The 23,915-nt window shown below is 38.2% G+C and overlaps 1 protein-coding gene across 2 annotated transcripts in view; it reads right to left on the reverse strand.

Annotated features, from left to right (window-relative positions):
• Positions 1 to 2,006: 2,006 nt before the first annotated feature.
• Positions 2,007 to 23,915, reverse strand: part of ARMC3 (armadillo repeat containing 3) — a 48,744-nt gene continuing 26,835 nt past the window's right edge. The window contains exons 10-19 of one of the 2 annotated variants that reach the window (XM_061996869.1): positions 21,012 to 21,261; positions 19,711 to 19,847; positions 16,179 to 16,347; positions 14,113 to 14,213; positions 12,938 to 13,024; positions 12,760 to 12,765; positions 7,586 to 7,783; positions 4,971 to 5,133; positions 3,323 to 3,457; positions 2,007 to 2,009 (exon numbers count right to left, since the gene is read on the reverse strand). In XM_061996869.1, coding sequence (XP_061852853.1) covers positions 2,007 to 2,009; positions 3,323 to 3,457; positions 4,971 to 5,133; positions 7,586 to 7,783; positions 12,760 to 12,765; positions 12,938 to 13,024; positions 14,113 to 14,213; positions 16,179 to 16,347; positions 19,711 to 19,847; positions 21,012 to 21,261 — 1,249 coding nt within the window. Of the gene's footprint in view, positions 2,010 to 3,247; positions 3,458 to 4,970; positions 5,134 to 7,585; positions 7,806 to 12,759; positions 12,766 to 12,932; positions 13,025 to 14,112; positions 14,214 to 16,178; positions 16,348 to 19,710; positions 19,848 to 21,011; positions 21,262 to 23,915 lie in introns of those variants that run through there. The other variant, XM_061996867.1, reaches the window with a different exon arrangement.

Raw genomic sequence — 23,915 nt, forward strand, 5'->3', positions numbered from 1 at the left:
AAGTGTGCAGGGTCAAAGCATTAGACTCTCTCATATCAAAACTTCCATTGCAACTTGAAGTCATTTTGACAGCACCACCAGTTTTGGTTCTGCTGCTTTGCTGGTTCACTTTCACTAGAAAGGCAGAAATCATGCCTGACCTTTTATCATCTCAGTCCAATTTTGTATTTCTTGATATCCACATGTACATGAAGCATTGTGTTTTTCATTGCCAAATCAAAACAAAAAGATGTTTTTAAAATAAAAATGAATGTCAGGGGGCTGTGTATGTGTGTGTGTGTGTGTGTGGTGTGTCAGTTCCAGATGCCTTTGAATAGAGCCTGCAGGAAGCAGCAAGCTGAGCAGGGTGCTACGTAAGCTCAGCACAGTCAGTGCTGGGTAGTTCCAGTGAAAGGGAGGAACAGTGTCTTCATGCTAGCTTCTCTCAGAAGTGCAGACATGACCATAAAGATGACTTAGAGGTGTCTCTTTCAAGTCAGGATCTACAGTCTACATCACTGTCCTGGGATTATCATCTACATATCCTCTATTTAAAAAAGCTGAGCATGTCTCATTTGGTTTTCATTTTGCACAGCTGCTGGCCGTGATGCTTACTGTTGTGAAATTGGCCAGTGCTTACAGCTATGGAGTAATGAACCCTGTTTCACTTCCTACCTTTGCTTAAGACAGCTTTTCACCTTGCAGGAGAGCACCTAACTAGGAAGGTGTTGCTTTAAATAGAGCACAGTTTCTACATTTTCCAGCAGACATGCAGTAAATCGTAAGAACATTTCTGTCCAGTGGGCACTGGAGACCCAGACACTCTTTTCCAAAAGGGAAAACCTGACTGCTACCCCTAATATTAGGCTGAAGAGGTTGTTTAACATTTTTGTTTCTATAGACTATGAATCCTGCATTCTTTTCTACATGATAGTAGAACTTCAAAATGAAGGATAAAGCATGCATAGTGGCTAGAATATATTCTGGCAATTAGGTACCCACAGCCTGTTTTGTTCATTCTTAGGAATGGATTCCTTCTGTGTCCTGAGTGACTCATCTGCTTATTGAACGATAATGTAAAAGGATATCTGAGGTCTTTCCCCATCTGCTCCTTAAAAGAAGGTAGGTGATCACTCAGGCATGGCCCAAGCCAAATGGTATATGCTGGGCATGTTGTGGGAATATCCACCCCGCTGAGCCCTACGGAAACTTCCCAACATTTTGATTTTTGATCCAGATCTGGAATGAGAGCGACCTGGGTTACTCTTGTAAAGGCTGGGGGGATCCTTCACCAGGGCCCATGGGAAGAATTACATTAAAAAGTGTGGCATCTTTTGACTTATTTGACAACTAAACTGCAGTTTTCAAAGTAACAATTTGGCATTTAAGTGTTTATATTCTACCTATGTCTTATTTCTGACTCTCAAGTGCATTACAAATTTGAAGTGATAGAACTCAGTTAATACCAAGCTAAAAAATGTAAAAGAGATAAACCAAATCTCATTCAACAGTTTTGGATCAAAAAAGTCTGCTTTATACAGGATTGTGTAGTATTTATTGATTTTTTTTTAGCTGATCACTTTATGCAAAGCAAGCTTCTATGTCTAGAATAGTTTCTACATTTTTATTTTGAAACCCTTCCATTTTATCTTTTTTTTAATATTTATTTTATTAGAAACAACAGAAATTGCTTTGTTTTTCAAGACTTCCTCAGGAAGAAGGTCACACTTTAACATTATGGTTATGGTTATTATAGTGAAATTCCAATGTAGGAAAATGACACAAAATGATAGCAAGCAGGAAAATAATGCCTTTTTTAAAATTCCATTTACTTTCATTACCTTCATTTACTGCACTTTCAAAGTTGTAGGTTTCTGTACCCAACCATGCCTGCCAGTGAGAGCATACCACTTTTCATCAGTGCCCTACCTGCTACGTAGTAAGAAACAGATCCTCACCTTCCACTCAGTCCTGCTAGCATATAATGTATTTTGTTTCCAGTATTCCCTTTCATTCTGATGTCTAGATCACTGCTGAACATAAGGGAAAACACATGAACATGAGGCCATTTAAGTGAATTTACAACAGAAAGAGAAAATATTCCCCAAAGGGCCACCAGAAAATCATGCTGCATGTCAGAGTAGGGAGGAGAGGGAGTAGTGGGATCATGCTGATAAGCAGTAATGAATGCCACCAACGTAAGCCTCAAACCAAAGTGGACTATAAAATCATCTGTGCTTTTACAAACTTTAAAAAACTAAAAGAACACAGACCCATATATTTTTTTTACCATGTTTTTGGTGTGCAGGAAGTAATGCTTTGTTGTTGGTGCTCTGGTCTTCTGAAATTCAGTTTTGCACAATGTTGTCTGCATTGGCCCAACTTGTATACAAGACTTTTTCCCAGTTTTCCACAGCCAACTCACTTGATGGTGGTGCTCTGAATTACTCCATTAGCTGTACATTCCTGACAGCTTCAACAGAAAGCATTTACTGGCGTGTTCTAGCCAGTGTTTTACCTCTCTTAGATGCCCCACCACACTTCAGCAACACCACACTACCCAAGGCTGTAAAGAACACAAACTCTCTCTCAACATCTGTTGTCTTCTCAGAGCTCATTTTATCTTCAAGTGAAGAACAAAGAAATTAAATGGAGATTGCAAGCAATAAGTTATCAATCATCTATCTTCCCTATGCCAGGATCAACAATATATTTAGTTTCATCTAGATTATGTTGTTATCTGTACTTATTAACTCTGTCAAGTTCCAAGAAATAGACATGTTTCCTACAGAGCCTGAAAGTATACTGTTACCCTAGCTTTTCTAATTCTCTGCTCTTGGGTTATTTCATACATAAAACTGCCTAGTTGTTTTTAGGTGACATTATTTCACCAGGTTACAATTTCTTCCTACATGGGCATATAATTCCTATAAACATGCATAGGAGTTGAAGGAACATAAAAAAGGAGAATATACTACCTTTTGGAAATAATTTAAGCTTATTTAATAAGTTTTATAACATTACCACATACCAAAAATTCTTCATCTACCAACTTTTAATCTGTAGTTTTACAGTTGAGTCCTAAAATAGTACCAAAATAGTAACAAAATTTCTAAGCATTGAAAGAGGATACCTAAAATGTTTAACTAAACTCTTAGGACAATACACCAAATATGCTTCTTTTTGATAGCTGGACCTGAAACTCCTTCAAAAATATGCACACTGCAAACATTATTAGAAGTTCTTTTGTTGAAATTTGTCAGGATGATTAAATACGTTTGTACTGATCTGCCTCTGCACTTCCCTGTTTTATCAAAAAGCCTGGCTCAAACATTAGGTCTACAATATACTCTTGAGGAGGAAGCAGAAGCCCAGCAATTCCTTGAGGAGAGTCATCAACCAGTTCCACTTCATTCCACGCTCTGTTATACTCGCCACGAACTAAACTACAGCCAATGCCAATTCTGTCTGCTATCACCTAAAAAGGAAAGAAAAAGGAGTTAATTACAGTTCATACATGTAGCTTCTGTAATATTCAGCAAGGCCAAGACATGCTTAAAAGGAAAACAGATACCCTCAAGGCCAAGAGCTTTCTTGAAACAGACTTTGTAAATCTCTAGTGTTCCAAACTGAAAATCTTTATTGATATTTCTGCTTAGAAAGCAAAGTATAGGCTTTTAAATGCTATTTCTACCATGTTCTATGCATAACATGAAAACTATTGAACTCTTTTCAGACACTGATACATTTGTTTATCAGCCAGTCCTTCAGATCCAGTCCTTCAGATCTCAACTAAGTGCAACACCCACAGCATCTAACTTTCTCCTAGTTGGAAAACTCATTTCTGAATAACGCTTTGCAGAATTGTCTATTCAAGCCATGAGGTAGAGGTACATTGCACACATATAGACAATATGATATATTGAGTGTGAAAATGCAATACTTTTATCAGCATAAGGTTAGTACTGCTGCTTCATTCTGGAGCACACTGTTGCTTTTCAGCCCCACAAATGTGGGAAGCAGTGATATATAAGGAAAGCGTCTGCTAGATGAAACACCTGCCTTTGTGCTGCACTGCCACTGACAGACATATAATGGCTTCCAGCTACAAAACTGCTTTCTCAGAATGCATCTGCTGGGACAGAATAAAAACCTGAAAGATTTTTAGCTTGTTACAAATAGACAAGAATATCTATTTGTTAGACTGCAGTGGCTTTAAGAGAGATGAATCGTCCCTACAAAGATTTCTTAGGATAGTAGAGGATATGTGAATATCAGTGCTGCTTTGGAACAATTTATGTCCTCAGACCTCCATAAGATATGTTTGGAACTTTCTCTCCCCATGGATACAATAAATTCAGGATTGTACTCTTTTTCCTGTGTACTATTTCTTCAGTCTTTCCTGCTTAAGTCCCACACTAGTCCCACACTTCGCTTTTCATTTCCTTCAAAGAAGAAGAAAAGTCCAGCTACCCAACCACCAAAGAAAAAGGAGGGGACAGATAAGCAAGCAGTACCAGCATGTCTTCACATGAAGACAAAAGAAATTAATCTTCCCAGTCTAAGAAACTAGAACACAAAAGCTATTATGTACTATCACAGAATACTGGATAGATATTGAATAAAAATTGTCCCAACAAGTTTACATTTGCAGCATGGAGAAAAAGGAAGCTGCAAGATTTAATATTTTACAGTTTACAGAAAATGTAAAATGTTTTGACTCTCAATCAAATATTTTGGCTTTTTGCCATTTATCAAGTATTCTGCTGATATCACTTAAGACAATTTAATGACAACAAGAATGTTTACAAAAAGAAGCAATGCTGGCTTTCATTCACTGGGAAACCAACTCTGCCAGTGAAAAATGACTTCAGCTTATACAAAAGATTTAACATAAATATTAATATTATACTTTGCTGATGCAAGTATACTTTAGTTTATAATATCCATTCAACATCAATATGTTACGCTGCAAAAAAATGTTAACATACCTTGAAAAGTAAAGCCCTGTGGCAGAACGTCCCTTTTTTGACTTTCCCAATAGGCACAACATTGCATTTCAGCTCAAATTCTATTTCACTTATGTGAAGTTCCCAGCTGAAGTCATGTAGTTTGTCTCTTTCAATCGGGCCACCCATCTTCTCTGCAACAAACCTGTTCCAATGTATACCAGGATCCATTACATCTACAATTCCTCTTGTATTTATCACAAAAGTGTAGCAAACCAAAATGTATATAAGCAATAAGGCAATGGCATATAAGACTTTAATACTTTTGCTCTGTTTGCCTAGTTTTACATTCAGTATCTGGTATTTTAGATATGCTCACTGTTAAATACAGATAATGATAACTCAGGTCATTGACATTTATTACAGACCTAAACCCAAGGTGCAACAGTGGTCAGCAGAGACTCTGCAGGGGTCTACTATAGGCACAAAGTTCTCACAGAAAATCATCAATAACAGTGTAATTACTGAGGAAGTGGCTCAGAAGCTAGTGTTCATCTTCACAGCTAACAGATTATGTGAGCTATGGGTTACAATATTCCATCCCTCCCCCACTTGTAACACTAATAAAGGCATGAGAATATATATGACACAAATAAAGCCATAGGTAGTGGTCCCAACATAGGAAAGCAACTATATCCGTAAAGGGCATTTGAACTTCTATATCTGCTTTCTTACATGGAAGCCAGTATTTGTGTGGTGAGAGGTGTGTATTTATCCATTAGAAATAATGTCTCAGTCAAAGAAAAAGATCAGAACTTGCAATCTGTGCAAATGCTGCCAAAACCATGCCTTTTGTGTGACTGTTGCACACACTGGATCAAGACCTAATTTTTGAGTCCCTACCTCCTCATGTATACACCATCATCTCCCTTAGACATGGCTCCTGTACCTAAAGCCCCTTGTTCCTCACAGTACCCCCAACCACAGCACAACTGTTATTGAGGGCTCTCATTCTGGACAAGGTATTGCAGAGCTGCCATGGGAATCACAAGCCACTGCTTCAGACATGGAGCTAAAATCCGTATTACCTCCTCTGAAGTAACTGTGAACAGGTTCTATCTGCACAGGATGTGCAAGGCAACCTCAGAGGCCTCATTTCTCAAAACCTATGACCTGAGGAGGTGCTGGTTGCAACAGCATGGGCACAGTGAGTTACCACCAAACTGGCTAGAGATGGTGTCTTCAAGTAGGGAATTAATGGGTGAACATAAAGAAGATGGGGGCTCCAGAGAATTCCTTGTTGCTGTCTCCTGACAGCCCTCAGTAAAGAGAGCAAAGCTTTTTGATCCCACAGGCACTCCCACATGTGCACAACAATGAGCTGCGTTTGTGTAACAGGAGCCAGAACAGCACTATCGCCTGCTCCTCATCCCCCTGGCTTCCTCCCCAGGGAGCACAGCAGGAACTCTGCTCGAGCTGCCAGGCTGCCGAGGGCTGCTGCAGCTGCCTCCTCCTCCCCTTCCTATTCAACACACGCTATTCAGGCAGATGCTTCAGATGCAACCTACACATAAAAATCCTCACAGAAAACATCCTACTTAAATTTCCCCTCATTGTTTCACTGCGTTGTGTGTCTGCAAGTATTTCATTGGTGTGTTTGAAGAGTGGATTTGAAAGAGCATTTTATGGATTCCACCTTGAGGAAGGCAGCATGATTTATACACAGCTGGATAGTTAAGGATGTATATCTATCCTGTCAAATTTTGCAATCAACAGAAAGTCATTCTTTGTATCATATTAGACCACTGCATTGAAAATGAGAGTGGGTAGAACAAGTTTTGTGAGACTCAGTGGGATCTGACGCCAAACTCTCCAGGTTCAGGAGTCAGCCAGGAAACTGCTAAGGTAGTAAAGGTTAAATTAAGGAGAAAATGAAAGCAGACACACTGCTTGGAGATGACAGTGATTGGTGCCCAGGCTGAGTAGTCGGTGTAACTAATGAATCACACATTGACAACAACAGTCTGTACACGCACCATTGCAATATGCCGGCACTATTAAATCATCAGGATATTAATTACAATAGCGCCTAAAAACTGCCTGAGAAAAATGTTTCATCCTTTTGGCTCTACAGGAAAACATAATACAAGAGAGTTCCTGTCCTGAGTGGTTCCCAAACCAACTAGGTAAGAAAGACGGTAGAAGAAAGACAAGATACATGTAAGTTGCAACAGTCTCAGCTATTGGGTTAGAGGTTTAGGTTGTGAATTGAGGCTCCACAACAACAGCTCCTCAATGATAGAGATGCCATAGGCAGCTGATGTGTTCATTGAAAATGACCAGTACAGATATATTAATGGGAAAAAACATGAAATTGTCCATATTAATATTTTCAAAATGAAAAAGTTACACCCTTTTGTTGCAGGTGTTATTTTATTAAATACCAAACCCCAAACCCAAACCCAATTACAACAGAATTTGAAACAAGAAGCTTAAAATCTAAAATTATGTCAAAATTCTGGGCCAAAAGTGATTTGGATTCCAATTAAGGATGGGAAAAATAACAAATTTGGAAAAGATGCCCATGGATGAGAAAACAATTATTTTAACAATTCAACTTATTTGTCTTATTTATAGAAATTTAATTTGGTACTCACTGTGCAAGAGTTACAACCTGTTCCCGGTTAGTAGTTAGTGGTAGAATTGTTCTGGAAGCATCATTAATGTAATCCAGTAAAATGAAGTCAGCTGGTGGTTGCCAATGTGAATTTTCTAGATTTATTTCAGCCTGGATTTTAGATGTGATCTGAATAACTTCTTTTGATTTTTCCTCTTCTTTTTTCCCCTTCCCTTTCCTTACATAGAAAACAACACACACTTATTTATAATATTGTAATCTCTAAAGTCCAAATTTGAATACAGTAGTCTCCAACAGGACATTTTAGACAAATTTACATGGGAGTGGGGTGAAGGTAGGAGGAATCTTTTCCCTGGATAAATGAGCACTCCAAAATCTACAAAGCTGTAGAGAACACTTGAAACATGCCCTCAGAAAATGGTTAGGAACCAAGTGTCACTAGTTGCAGATTAATATTGCTGTAAAGTCTTATTTTACTTTTGTCCGTGGCTCTGATATGTCTTTCCAGATACAGGTTGTCTAGGAGATAACACACCTACATACACATTGAAAAAAATTTTTAGGCAGCCACGATTTGTTTCCATATGGATATGAAATAAAAACCACAAACTCCAATGAGTATTTACTTGACAGAAGTCTGCACTTCAAATAAAGGAACAAATGGTATCAAGAGTATAGTTGCAATCTTGACAGGACACGCCAAGTAGCAGTCTCTATAGTTGCAAGTCCATGTACTTCAAGCAATATGTAAACTACAAGATGGCTTGTCAGATGAAGATTTTCCAAAAAGCCTGTGTTTTTGCTGATGTTGTTTCATTGTACATACTACATATGTCACTAATGCTCAGGATTTGAAAAATGACTGTGATCCTGAACAGGCATCACAAGCACCTAAGTGGAAGTGTAAATGAAATGCTTATTTGTCTTAGATCGAATACTATGGATTTCATGAGTTATGTGGCAGCTATAAAATAGGTATATTATCAGAGTTATCATTAAGATCTATACAATCAGGCAGTTCAGGATTTTTTATTTGTGAGAACACATGGAGCTTGTGTTTTGTAAACATTGTGTCTTTTTTTGACATAGGTGCTGAATAATTCTACTATGAATTAAGACAATTTTTTGCCGTTATTTAACCTTTCTGGTTTACTTTTTTTGAATCCTTACCACTTCAGGCATTCTTGTGTGGGGAAAATAAAAGAAATAGGGGACCACTAGGGTACATGGCTCCAGGGCACACTATAATTACTGTATGCTCTTCAAATTATTCTTAAAATTTTCACAATGAACAGTACTCTCAAGATGGAAGGCATTGGACAAAGCAGAAGGGCATGTACCATTATCAGCAGTCTAGAGTACTTCGCAAACTTTTACCTATTGAGATTTACCATACTCACAAAAAGCCCTTTTCATAGGTTTCATAAAGCATATTATTTCAGAAGGCTAACCAATTAAGATTTAATCTTAAAATTACAGAAAACTCACCACCCTCTTAAATAAACGGTTTTGGTTATTAATTACACTCATACTTGAAAAAAGCAGGCAAACAGCTCCCTTTATCAAATTTGACTCTATCTAACTATAGTCAGGGAACCTTATAATGCTAGATTAAATAGCTACCTACGTTTCTATTTATACACTTATACATTATGTTTAAGAATACCTTGTATAAAAAAAAGAATTATTCTCATCTCTCTTGTGTCTGACTTAGCAGGTTTTCAAAACAACAGCTCCTACCAATGGTTTAATCCTTGTTCCTTGGCCATTTTCTCTCTTTGTTCCCTGCTCTTCCCTTCTATTCTCTCAGTGTTTTTTTCCCCCCCAAAGAAAAGTGCACCTCTAAATTACAGTGCTACAGCAGGAAAATTTGTTCCTTATTCCTATCTACTCAAATGGCTTTTGAATCACTTTTATTCTCCTTCTTTCTAGTTTTCAGAAAGAAAACACTTGAGAGGGATTGGTTTGGGCAGTGATTTGTTTGGTTTTTTTGCTGCTGGTTTTTTCTCTCTGGTATGACTATGTTCTGTTCCTTGATGGAATGGCTGCTTTAAGTTTGTCTTCATCACATCTGTCTATTACTTGCCTCATAAGGAACAGTGGAGGTGCAATCTTACAGCTCAGTGCTATAAAAAACCCACTGTAACCATTACAGTAGACTTCTAGTACCTTCTTCATGTCCTTTTTTTTAATCTCAAATTGATTTACCAGTGGAAATTATGAAGTCAGAAAAAAAATCACTCCCCTTTCCCAAAGCTGTCTTATTGCTCATGAGACATAGTTGCTATGAATGCAGAGGAATATTGCAAAAGAGAACTCATGGCAGTTAATAGTTTCCAGTGTGAGGAGGAAGGCAGCCAATGCAATATCCTGCCACTGAAAGACAGCCATGACACCTATGTTTTCCCTCCTTTTTTTTGCATAGCTTAATGCCTTGGCTGTCTTCAGAAACGGAGTAAATGAGCTTTGAAAAGTATTTCCACAACATAGCATGCAATAAATGCACATTTATCAGTCTACATTAAATATCTTCTAGCCCAGTCAATGTGTATATCAGATATGCGACTGTTTGATCCAAAATGTTGCTATCTGTCTATGCAAATACATGTCAAACTATCAACTAGGCACTTCTTCTAGATGTAATTCAAACATTTCCTGCAGACAATTACAACTGGCCTTTCTTTTAGCTTTCAACTATGGTTTATATAAAGTAGTATCACTTTTTCAAAACAATAGCTTTAAGCTGTGTTCAGTAGTACTCTGCAAAAATAATGATGAACAGAAACATGTGATCAAAGGAAAAAAACGTGTAGGTAAAAGACTAAGTATGTTTGAGACTTGGAGTCATTTACTGACCTTCAAGTAACTCCCATATATCTCACAAATTAGTAATAATGATGATGTATGAATCATGGATTCAAAATGAATGACAATGGGGTTATAAATCATACAACTTGATCGTGACATTCAAAAGCAATTATTTCCTACTTGAAGAAATAAGTCTTTGTATCCCTGCAAGTTTACTATGGGAAATTGAGCCAGATACTATTTTTTTCCTAGATATTTTTTTTTCTTTCAAAAAGAGTTATGGTTGCTAACAGAGCAGTCATTTATTGTGTAATTGATATAAATTGCATTAAAAAGCAACTATTCAAGGGTATCCTCATCTCATTCTGTAATAAACAAATGTATTGTCTTGTCAGAACAGTTCTCTAAGCCCTGTGCAGCTGCTTGAGTCTATGCAAAGTAGTCTACGGCTGTAGAGCACCTTCTGAGATGAAGGAATCTTCCACTGGAGCAGCACAAACATAACTGGGGTTCATGCTCCCTTTGAGTAAAGTGGCATATGCATGGTAGATTATGACCAGAGCATGATGGGCATCAGGAAGACTTGCTAAATGAGCTGAAAACAAAACAGTATCTACTTTTTTGCCTCCTGAAACAAGAACCTTCCACAATATCATTCACATGATTCCTTTCAGCTACTATGAAATGATTCAAACTGAATTCAAGAAGTGGTCTGGATAACTAGACAAACGTAAACATCTGCCTTGTAAATCAGCAACTTTTGGATAGATTAATCTCACAATTTGGGTCATGATTAAAGTCAGAACCTCAACCCTTCACAGTCAGTAGCTATTAGCTGTAAATAATTGCATGTCAGTTCTACAAAGTATTATATGTGATATATAAATATGATAATTCAAAGTGCAATGCCTTAAGCCTTTTTCTTTAGTTCTTCTTCTGTTGAGTGAACACCATTGTCCAGATAACTTGCTTTTCCTCCACTGCAGATACAATTGAACTATTGAAATCACAAAGCAGGTTTCAATTTTGTCCTGACTTTCTTACTGCAGATTTCATCTTTCAGGCACAGATACATACATAAATACACAGAAATATATAAGCAGCCTAAGAAATCCACCATTATCTCTATCAACAAAATACCTGTACAGACAGTAGGATATCACAGTTCATGGATGAGCTCCAAGCTAAAATTTGCAAATATACTACTTTAGTTTCTACAACAGACACATATTCTCTCCTTTTTTTCCCAACCTTGTAGCACTTAGGATTTTGTAATGCCAGCCACCACTGACTAGAATTCACAGCCCTGAGGCATGGCCAAGACCCCCTATACCATAAACCAAGGAAAATTAGAAAATCAGTACTGGTATCCACAGAAACGAGCATGATGAATGGTCAGTTCACTAAGCTAACAGAAAAGTCAAGGAGAGTTGTAGGTTACATCACATTCCTATTAAGAGCTAGATAGCACCCCACTGATGGCAATGAGGCTCTCTTTGGACCAGTTTTGGAATCCTGAACATTCCCCTGGAATTAGGCATGTACAATGCCTTCCCTGAAAAGCAATGTTGTGCTCATGATTGTGCTGCCATTTTAAACGAAGCACGGTTGGAGACCATGGTTCAGTTTGCTGCCACAGGAAGAAATTAAGAATTAAGTATTTCATATTAAAAGCCAACAAGTCAAGGACTAGAACTTTGGTCTCTGCTCTCTCAGATAAATGCCCTAACAACTGAAGTTGAAAACTCTGTTCAAAAATAACAAACCAAAAAGAGACTGCTAAACCCCAAGTGTCTTGTCATCAGCTGTCTGCAGGTGGGAGGGACAAGCTCAAATCCTCTTCCTGTAAAAGAAGGAAATTAATTTCCCACTGCAACTTTAGAGGTTCTGACCTATGTGGTATGAGCAGACATGCCCACCACATCAGTTCCACAGGAAGGACAGCAGGAGCTTAGTAAATTGTATGGATCAGAGGGAGCCCTGCAAGAGTGAGGCATTCTTAGGCTTGTTGCTGTCAGAACTGAGAGCTCTGAGCACGCTCTTCTCAGCTTTTAGTCATCTACTGAATTTCACTGTAAGAAATTTAATGTAGAAATAAGGATGCACGTAGGCAGTGTAGGAACTTTTTGTGGGTCTAGTTTCTAAATTGAGAAAGAACTTCTACCTTAATTTTCCTGTATCTTGACTGTCAAGCTGTAAAATAACAGTATTTCACTGCCTACAAAGGACACTGAAAGGAAAAAGTCAAATAAATGGGAGATGTTCAATACAGCATGAGGAGGGAGAATAAATAATTACTAAGATAGGCAAAGGAAGATTACTGCAATTAGGAGGTGAAAGACAGACTCCAAAAACATATTTAAAGTTGTATTTGAGCAGGTGGACCTGCTTCTGCAGTGAGGTTGGACTAGATGATCTCTAAGGTCCCTTCCAATCCTTACCATTCTATGATTCTATGATTTGTTCTCTGTTAGGAAACTATCACTATTTTTGATCAGAACTCTATTTCTTATGTTAGAGCAATAACAGTAGTAGGATAACTAGTAAATCTTAAAAACCATACCTTTCTTTACTGCTTTTTCTTGAAACAGAAGGTGACAACACAGCCAGTTCATAAGCTGAATCTTGTGCCTTCTCCTCTACTGCAAGACTGAAATGGAACAAGATATTTTTGCATGTTATTTGCAGAGTTAGCATTTGCATCTTAAGCTATGAAAACAGAGTTCTGATTTTAAAGGACAGTAAAGATATTCATAGAAGTGTAAGTGGAAGAAATAACATAACCACTAATAAACCAGATATTGATTCAGGGATCAAAAATGAAGTAAGAAATACCAAATGACAGACACAAAAAGAACTGGGGAGTAAGGCTGCTGCCAAGGCACAAAAGCAAGAAACTGTATCAAAGTCAAGGAAACAAAATCCTGATAAAGATGACTCTAGGGATCAACAAAGAGCATGGAAGTTTAATTTGTCATAGATATTCTCAGACATCTTTACAGTGTCACATACAAGCTTAAAAGGGTAGCTAATGATACTGTAAACCAAATATGTGATGTGTTGACAGAGAAGAAGGTTTTGGACTTGCAAAATATTGGTAGAGCATTCTTTGATCTGTGACACTGTTTACAGGAAATGACTCCCAGTTAAACAAGCCCAATATCAACTTCCTGCATTTAAATCTAAGAAGATTCGTTAGGCTGGCTTCAACTTAAACAGAGGAGAAATGGACACAGGTTCTTTATCAAGCCTGAAAGCTTGATGCTTGGCTTTGTCCTGCTTCTTGGGACATTGTGCTTTAAATTCCATGCACTCGTCCATAACAAGAACATCATGAAATCCTAGGTTTCATTGTCACATGTTGACATTCAGCTTAGATAACATAATTATTGAGGCAAATGACAAGCTTTTTTTTTAACTAATAGAAGACTGGGTGTCCCATCGTCAGGAATCAAAGGGTGTTAAATGAATGAGTCTTGATGGTTAAGCTAAAAATATCAACTCAATTGAATAAATCTTTTCTGTCTAGAGGAAAAAAAAGTAATTTTTCAAATTCTTATTTTATAAAATACAAATCTCTAGCCTTCCAGGATGTGAATCACTGTGCTAGGATTGAAATAGATCTATTTTTTATACGTGTATAGGTATCTATACTATGTAGTTTGGACTGAAAGCAGTGAAATTGATGGAAAAGATGAACTATTGCAATAACTGCTAGTAGATCAAGCATGACTCAACTTTTCTTGTGCTTTAGCATTAATGAAGATTATGGCCCGACGGTCAGTAAGCTCTTGCATACTCAGTTCCTCCAAAGACAAAAATTTAACTCCAGGTTTTATCTACAAGAAAATAAGAATAAAAGGTGTTCTGGTCAGTTAAAGAAGAGGAGAAAAATATTTGAAAGATATCTAAATTTCAATTCTTAATCTTTAACAAAAGACAGACATAAGAACTCACAAAGTCGACAAAAATACATGAAATAGTTTCCTTCATTTGCATTTCCTCCATCAAGTTTTGTAGAAAAGCTTGTTTATAAATAATTGACCTACTCTAGGAGGTCCTGCTCTGGCAGGGAGGTTGGACTAGATGATCTTTTGAGGTCCCTTCCAACCCTTAAGATTCTGTGATTCTGTGTGTGATTCTGTGATTGTTACTATGTCATTTCAAACAGCTACAGAATAAGGAAATAATAGAATTGTTTCAGCAGGATGAGACCTTTAAGATCATCGAGTCCAGCCTTTGTCCCAGTCCTATCAACCACTAGACCATTTTCCTAAGTGCAACATCCACCCATCTCTTAAACCCCTCCAGGGACAGTGACTCCAGCAGCTCCCTGGGCAGCCCATTCCAATGTCTGACAACCTTTCAGGACAGAAATCCCTCCTCATATCCAGCCTCAACCTCCCCTGGTGCAACCTAAGGCCATTTCCTCTTTTTTCTATTGCTTGTCACTAGGAAGAACAGACCATTCCCTGCCTCCATACAACTTCTTTTCAGGTACTTGTAGAGAGCAATAAGATCTCCCCTGAGCCTTCTTTTCTCCAGGCTAAACAGCCCCAGACCCCTCAGCCATTCATATGAGGCATGCTCTAAATCCTTTACTAGCTTGGTGGCCTGTCTCTGGGTCCAGTCCAGCACCTCAATGTCCTTCTTATAGAGAGGAGCCCAAAGCTGGACACAGTATTTGAGGTGCAGCCTCACCACAGCTGAGTACAGGGGAATGATCACCTCCCTCCTCCTGATGACAACACTCTTCCTGATCCTGTCCTAGAAGGCCACCCGGGCACACTGCTGGCTCATGTAAAGCTGCTGTCAATTAACACTCCCAGGTCCCTCTCTGCCTGGCAGCTTCCCAGCCACTTCTCCCCAACCTATAGCACTGCTGGGGGTTGTTGTGGCCCAGGTGCAGGAGCTGGCACTTGGCCTTATTGAAACTCATGGCATTGGCCTTGGCCCAGTCACCCAGCCTATCCTTTGCGTCATCTGCAAACTTACTCAGGGTGCACTCTATCCCCTCATTCAGATCATTAATAAAGATGTTCAACAGGAGTGGCCCCAGTACTGAGCCCTGGGGGACATCACTCGTGACTGGCCACTACCTGGATTTAACTCCATTGACAGTGATTCTTTGTACTCGACCATCTAACCAGTTTTTCACCCAGGAAAGTGTATGCCCATCCAAGCCAAAAATGTTCCTGCCTCTTAAGTCTTTACAACATAGGATGGAATTTTCAAAACCAAACAAGTGCTTTAGGAGCAGCTATTTCACTGATTTTTAGTAAGATTGATATTTCTAATTTATTTGGGCATTCTGAAAAGTCTTTCTCAGACTTAATCAGAATACAGCACTGACAAATGATAGTGGAGTCAGTTCTTATACATAAACACTACTTTGTGAGAGAAAAGGTCATCATCAAGGTGAAAATACGAATCCTTTGCTTCTTTATGCAAAAATAAACAAACAAAAAGTTCACAGGTCATTCAGTGTAAGGTTAATATTAAGTATACTGCAGGGAAAGAGACCAAGAGTAAGGTCTGAGAAAGGATCTGTAAAGGAACTAGGTCTGCACAGTCTACATAAGATTGGGAAGAAGATCACAACTGGGCATAGCATGAAGATGATGAGATTTCATCTATGAAGAAAGATAATCAAGAGAAATTATTATATAAGCTTGGAAGCATCAAGACAAGAATCTAAAGTATTTTAAGAGGCCAGATTCTGGCTTTTGCTATAATACTCTCACTTTTTCTATATCAAGAAGAAAATTTTACCCTTTCTCAGTAATTTATTTAAAGTATCTTACCTGACCACAGTCATAGAATCCATCAGTAATTATATTACTTGATGACAAATATCCCTTCTGGCTGTACTTTTGGGAAAGATTGTTATCAAGTAGCTTTTCAAGAGCAGCTTCACTGAAGTTATTTTTGCGCCCTGTTGATAGATTAATTCCTTCTATGATGTTTAAAGCCCTGTTAAACAAAACACAAAGGCTAATTCATCATTAAATACCAATTAATTGTTATTATACGGTCCAGAGTCAGTTTTCAGCATTACCAAGGCCAAGACAGACTCATTTCCAAGTGCTAGCCTTGTGCCCTATGGGTGAAAATGGAGCTGGCTGCGAAGCACAGAATTCTTTCTCTAGGGGAGGAAAATGCCTTCAAGTGCTCAAACGCAAAAGCAATTATTTTAGGCAGTTAAACTGTTACCTAGAGAAACATGATCAGGATGCCACAACCTTTTATCAGAACCACAGTGTGGTGTTAGGCACTGCAGAAAACTTCATAAAAAGAAGGACAAAAAGTAGAGTAAAAGGAATAATATTCAGAGCTGACCATATATGATGCAGTTCAGGGAATATCTCACTCTCTCCAACTTGCAAAGTCATTTGCAGATTCCAGTTGTGCATTATGCAGTGTGAATTCTTCTGGTTTAGGATTGTTACTGTGTTTGGGGGGGGCTCAGCTGACAGATTTGCTAAACATGGATGACCATGGAAACAGAAGCATTTGCATCAGCATCACCAAGATGGCAGGATGTTTCCAGTACGGAAGTACAAATAGTCGTGTGGGGCCACAGGAGGGCATGAATCCATTTCTTAAGCTGTTTTTGGTGCTGCAACCCACATACTGATACTTCTGATCTGAAAAACTTAGGAGGAGTTGACCAAGAGATAAAGAAAACTCAATGAGAAGAACACAGCATGTTGCACTTTTGAAACGGGTTAGGAATGAAAAAAACACATGAGAAAAAAGGTGATATATTTGTGTGCGTGTGTGTACATATTCAAATTTATACATGTGTGTCTATACACACTTGCAGACATTCTTTGTGTCCTAAGGAATCAATTATATATATATATTTAAAAATATCTATATAAATGAACTCCACATTCAGACTGCCCATTTCTCTCTGTGAACTACACAGGGAGCCTCAGCTGTGGACATTTACAATGTAGACTTCTGAAGGTACATCAGATGAATTCCAGAAAACAAGTTTTACAGGCAAAGCAAATGACAACCCTCTCTTTTAGAGCTGGGAAAAAAATCGTGGAAAGTAAGTACAGACTATTTGTCATACAACAAATATAATGCAACATAGTCAGGTAACCAGCAAATACTGCAGGGAAGAATGTTAAAGGGGAAGATCAATAAGGAAAGGCTAATGTGTACAACAGTGTCTAAAGCAGGTGACATTACAGGCACAATGGCATATTACCCTCATATAGAGGAAAGACAAGGCAAAACCAGCCAAATAAGGCTGCATGAAAAATTCTCCGAGGACCTGAAAACCAAAAAAAGGACTCATACAGAAATGGAAACACTGATACTTCCAACAGAAAAGAAAAGGTAAGGGACAAATCAAACAGACCCACAGGCAAAGTGAGACACAACTATTCAGGGACAGAAACAAAAATAAATGTTTCATATGTTCCAAGTCAGAGAGGAAAATGTAGGCCTATTACTCAATGTGGGAAGAAAACTCGTAACAGATGGCACAGAAAAGACTGAAATGTCTGATGCCTTTTTTGCTTCAGTTTTCATAAAAAGGTTGCAAGCAGATGCCTAGCAGTTATAGTAACAAAGAGGAAGAAACCGTAGGCTTAGTATGTCTAGAATAAGTTTGAGGAGACAAAGTTAGCAATCCCTGAAGACACTTACCTCATACTACTCTATGAATTGGCAAAAGCAAGCTTTGAGCCACTTTATAATTATATTTGAAAATTCAAGGAGGACAGGCTAGGTGCCAGGAGAGTGGAAAAGGGCAATAATAGAATCGAGATTTGAGAAATGAAGAACATGGAAATTATAACGGATATCATTCAGACAAATTTCAGTGTCCAAAGAACACCATATCATTAAACAATCAGTTTGCAAGCAACAGGAGATAATAAATACTCATTCTGGATTTGTCAATAATAAATTATGTAAAGCCAATCTAATGCTTTCTGTGATAGAGTAACTCAATGTGTAGGCAGAAGTAGAGGTGAGATACGAGTTGACTTTGAGATATGTTTTGACTTTAATAAGCCTTTTCATATATTCCTATCTGAATACTCATGGGCAAGTAAAGAAAATATGATCTACATGAAAATAACATGAAGTAGTGCCTGACTGGTTGAAAAACTATGCTTAATGTATTAATACCAATAATAGGCTGTAAAACTGGAAGGACACATAAATTAAGAGTCCTACTGTGATACTGTCACAAAAAAGAGAATAAATAAGAACAGTGCTATATGCAAGATAAAGAAAATAACAACTGAGCTTTATTTGGTGGTGATATGACCTCAGCTGAAGTACCTCATCCAGGCTTGGAGATGGCAGTTGAAAACGGCATAAATAAATGAGAGAAATTTAGAGATGTGTGACAAAATGACACAAGATATCCAAACAGTAAGTAGTTTAACATTTTTACTTTTTCATCAAAGGCAAACTGAGAGGGACACAGAGCATGAAAAAAATAAGTAAGTTAAACTAAAATTGCTATAAAAAGTTGGTTATTTAATCTCACTGAAAGTGGGACAGCATGTAGACGGATTGATTTGCTGTGATATTTAGAATTCGGGTTTCATTATTTAGACTCAGAAACTCAGATTTTTAAATTTAGAACCCCTTCTAGCTCTAAGGATACTCCAGCACTGAAACATATTACTGTAGAAAGTTGTGAAAGCCCCTCAGCATTGGTATTTACACTGAACAAGCAAAAATAGGTCAGTGAACTTGATTCAGTCTTACAGTGGGCAGATGGAGAACATCACCTTTCAGATCCTCTTCTGATAAACTTCTGAGATTCTCACTCCACAGAATCCCCTCATAGATGGACTTTAAGTGTCTGTGCAGTAATCAGAGAAGTGTCCAGCAGAGGGAGCAGAGCAATTACATATATTTTAATTTGACAACTGAGTCATCCTTTGTAAGGAGTCCTGTGTCAGAATTCCTGTAACATAAACCTGCTTTTGTAATGCACATATCAATATAGTAAACTTGGAGTTTTTGAGAAGAAATAAAATAGAGACTCTTTTCCATGACACTTCAGGACACTTGCAATTAGCCAGAGCTTGTAAATCAAATACATCTGCAATGTAAAGTCTAATTCAGTCACAGAAACAGTAGATGTAATGCCAGACAGTTCTCTCTTCAGGCTTACATTTTTTCTGTTACCTCAAATCAATACCACTTCATCTGCAACACTTGTGGTGCAAAAGTACTTTCTGCTTACCCAAAAGCATAGCTTAACTTTGTTATTCTACTATAAGTATGTAAAGATCAATTTAAGAAAGTTCTCACATAAAAATCTTCACTCTGCCCCTTGATACTATTTCTACTTACCCTAGTCTGCATAACTCAACAGCAGTTGGTTCATCACTTGCGCAGACCATAACAGCACAACAGACATTTCTTCTGACTTCTTCATTATTAGAATGAAGCAATTCAACGAGTGGTCCCAGACCACCTGCATTTCTTAACTATGAAAAAATGAAGACGTTGACACATGTTTCATCTATCCCAGCCAGAACAGCTTGTGAAATTCACCTTCTGAGACATTCAGGCTTCACAGACAAGTTATGCTGGGCTGGTAGGAATGCCATTTATGGGCATTTAGTGCTTCTGTGAACTCTGCATAGGTTGGAGCTGAAGTGAGCTTCAGAGGGGTACAAGGCACATATCCCTTCTGGCTCTGCCTTGCTTTTCAGCTATTAGATTGCGCTGTGGAAACTGTAGAGACTATGCAACCCAAGATTGCCACAGAGAGTTACACAGCTTTTTCTATCTTCTGTTGCCTCCTAGCAACTAATTTACATCACAATATATTTGAATTTGTATTGTATTGTATGTATGACAATCTTATTAACATCCTAGTCTCTTGTGTGCTGCAGTATCTTTCCTCTACATGCTGGAGGAAATATTGCTCATTTGGATTTCTGAAGAGAAAGACATTTTAAGGACATTGAAAGAGGTAGATTAATTATCTATGCCCCTTATTCATGTCCTAATTAACAGTTCTGACCCATGAGAAAAACCCCAGCTTATGATCTATGAATACATATAACATCATCCTTATTTAGGAAAAGAAAATAGTATGACCATTGATAATCTGCAAAAAGTTCAACTTGCTGAAGGCCACTGATCAAGGGATTAACTATATTTTGAGTTTTGTCTGAATTACATTTACTCCATGCACATCCTGCATCCTACTAATCAAGATCAGATATTGACGTTCAGGCTTTGAAAGTGGGAAACAGAACAACACTAAAGGAGAATGAAAAGGACATAATTTTTCATCTTCAGCTGACAGTTGCAGCTGAAAGAAACCTTAATCTTTATCGCTCATAAACATGGAGATTAAGATATAGCCCTGCTTCAAGTCAACTGAAGCTACAGGAAAGCTGTAAAACATTCATTTGGTGCAAGCAAATACATCAGTAAAAACACAAGTTAAAGAAAATACTTTCCAGGTTCTCATGAGAAATGAGCTAAATTCAGCTGACCAAGCTTATGATAAAAGCAAAAAATGAGTTACTATATAGAAAGCCTGGGACAGACACAAAATACAAAGATTCTAGGTAAGTATTCTACCAGCCTCGGGATCTAGAAATGTTATTAATCACAACCTTGAAAAGTAGTTTTACCTCAGTTCTTGCATCAGCATCACAAGCAAACGCAGCCACAGCAGATGCAGCTTTGCTCTGCACTAGGCTGTTGGTGGAGCGCAATGGCTCTGCAAGTGCACTCATAACACCACAGCTCTGGATGGTGACACGGAATGGCTCGTGTGTGGCCAGATCTGTTAGCACTGCAGCAGCATTAGCGACAGCTCCATCTCTCTGAGCATTCAAGGTATTTACTAACGGCCCAAATCCTTCAGCTTCAGCAACAGCACTAGCAAAATTAAGGAGAAATGAAAATATTTGTTATCTTAGGACCACTTTTTCTTCTTAGTCTGCTGCGAACTATTAAACCAACTAAATCAGTATTACAATATATATATATACAATTCACAGTGTGAAGTTTAAGAGTCATAATCTAAGCAGGCAAACCAAGTCACAAACTTCTGGATTCTTTTACTAGGACATCGATTCTTTCTGAGGTTTTGAAGAAGTGAATTAAATCTTGCATCTTTTCAAAGATGCAGAATTTCACAGAAGCACAGAATCTCAAGAGCTGGAAGGGACCTCAAAAGATCATCCAGTCCAACTCCCCTGCCAGAGCAGGACCACCCAGAGTAGGTCATACAGGAACTTGTCCAGGTAGGTTTTGAACATCCCCTGAGAAACAGACTCCACAGCCCATCTGGGCAGCCTGTTTCAGTGCTCCCTCACCTGAACAGTGAAGAAATTCTTCCTTGTATTTCTTTGGAACCTCTTATATTCCAGCTTGTACCCATTGCCCCTTGTCCTATCATTTGCCATCACTGAGAACAGCCTGGCTCCATTCTCCTGACATCCACCCTTTACATACTTGTAAACATTAATGAGATCACCCTTCAGTCTCCTCTCTCCAAGCTAAAAAACCCCAGCTCCCTCAGTCTTTCATCATAAGTGAGATGCTCTACTTTCTTAATCATCTTGGTGGCCCTGTGCTGAACTCTCTCCAGCAGCTCCCTGTCCTTCTGGAACTGAGCGGCCCAGAACTGGGCACAATATTCCAAATTCTGTATCTTCAGTTTTAGGCAAATGCCTCTGCAAATTCTTATCTCCTCTCCCCATAATCATTCTAGCTCTACTTCAAATGAAGATTGTAGTGCACAGAATATCATGTGGTTGTTTTATGTGCTGTGTTCTTTCTGTGATTAGATACCCAAGTGGTGCAAACGTAGTGGTGGCACAAACCAAGTTTCTGCCATACTTACAGGATCCGTTTATACGGTGCAGTGCAGTTCAATATAGAAATTACTGAGTTGGCTTTATATAAGCTGATTTAGACAGGAGTACAACAGACATGAGTACAACGGACACAACAGTACAGAATTCAAGGCTGGCTGTGACTGTGGTTCCACATCAACTAGTCTATCAGCAGATGCAGTTTAAATATTCCCGCTGCTCCGAGATTATATTGCAGCTGTGGCTGAAGGGTGCTTCCCTCAGCAGTGCTGGGACAAACACTGACGTAGCCAAGTTCTAAGCTAAATGTGCAAAACAATCTGTTTGCAAGTAAAACTGGGGGAGACTGTTGAGACTTTTTTTCATAGATTTAAGTTAGAGAACAGCCAAGAAAAAAAAAAAAAACCCGCACAGTTGAAGAGGCACTACTAAGGAAACAGCAGCTTCAGGCAGGAGCCAGCAGAAGGTGCAGGCAGCTGTACTACTAGAGCACACATTTGCAAATGACTGATGTGCTGCAAAACTAATCGTCACATGGGCCCACATTTCTGTCACAGCAGAAGGAAGTGGCCTATGAGCACTTCACCTTAACATTGCTATTCTGCTTCCAGAACTCACTGGGACATTGCCTTTTAAAAGAATAAGAAAAAAAAGTTGACTTCATATTTAACATCTGGGTTAAAGAATATATTTAAAAGCAGGTAGTGACGTTGCTTATAATGACAGTAAAGTCTTGACTACAACTGATGCAGACTCTGAAGAGAGAACCCAGCTGAGAAGGAAGTACCATACTCTGACAAATCTGAAAAGCCACATGTTTCCGGGTTACTACCTCGTTATGTTGGTTTCTTTGTCATAGGCAAAAGAGATCACTGATACAAATGTAGTTTACATTCTTGAAAAGTCATAAGGTATTCCATATCTTAAGATTTTTTGTTGACCTTCTTGATAAAACTTTGTTTTCCCCTAAACAACAGAAACTTATTTCTTTGTCTAGATCATCTTACATTCGTTTCAGTGGTATTTTTTTCAGTGTCATTATGAATCAGCACACTATAAAAATGGAATTGTCTTCCTTCTGAGTTTACATATAAAATTTGATCAAATGATTTGAGGCATATGTCCCACTCACTATCAGTTCTTCGTAATTTTACATTGGGCTCATCTGTTTGTTAAACAAAAGTTGGCAATATTGTTAGCAATAGAAACGTGCAGATGGCAATTTGAATTTTCCTTGCAATTGCTTTTTATACTCTTTTAGTACATTTTGTCTATATCAAAAACATAACAAACTCTCCCACCTCTATACAAGCATATCTAAGCATTTCAACAACAGAACAGTGAACATTTTTCATAAGTTTTGCTGAATTTCTGTCAATGCATAAATAAGAGAAATCTGGATGTGAAAATCTTGCTTTTCCTGTAACAGCATCTTACCAAATTCTAACTAACCTCTTGGTAATTTTCACAGTTACAAAACAAACACAAGCTTAGAAGCATTACATATACAAGAGACAGTTATGCTATTGAAGACTGTCAAGGCATCAATAAAAACAAAAAAAGCACGGGAATGCTGATGGTCACACTCTTGTACAAACAAGATAGAAAGCAGAATATATGCCAACCTGTGCCATATAATCCCATTACATGGGCAACATGATGTAGGTCTTACTGCGAAGTCATCTTAATGCAAGTATCTCCAGACCAGATTTT

This window comes from Colius striatus, chromosome 5, assembly GCF_028858725.1.
Source record: "Colius striatus isolate bColStr4 chromosome 5, bColStr4.1.hap1, whole genome shotgun sequence".
In the NCBI taxonomy this organism is placed as follows: Eukaryota; Metazoa; Chordata; class Aves; order Coliiformes; family Coliidae; genus Colius; species Colius striatus.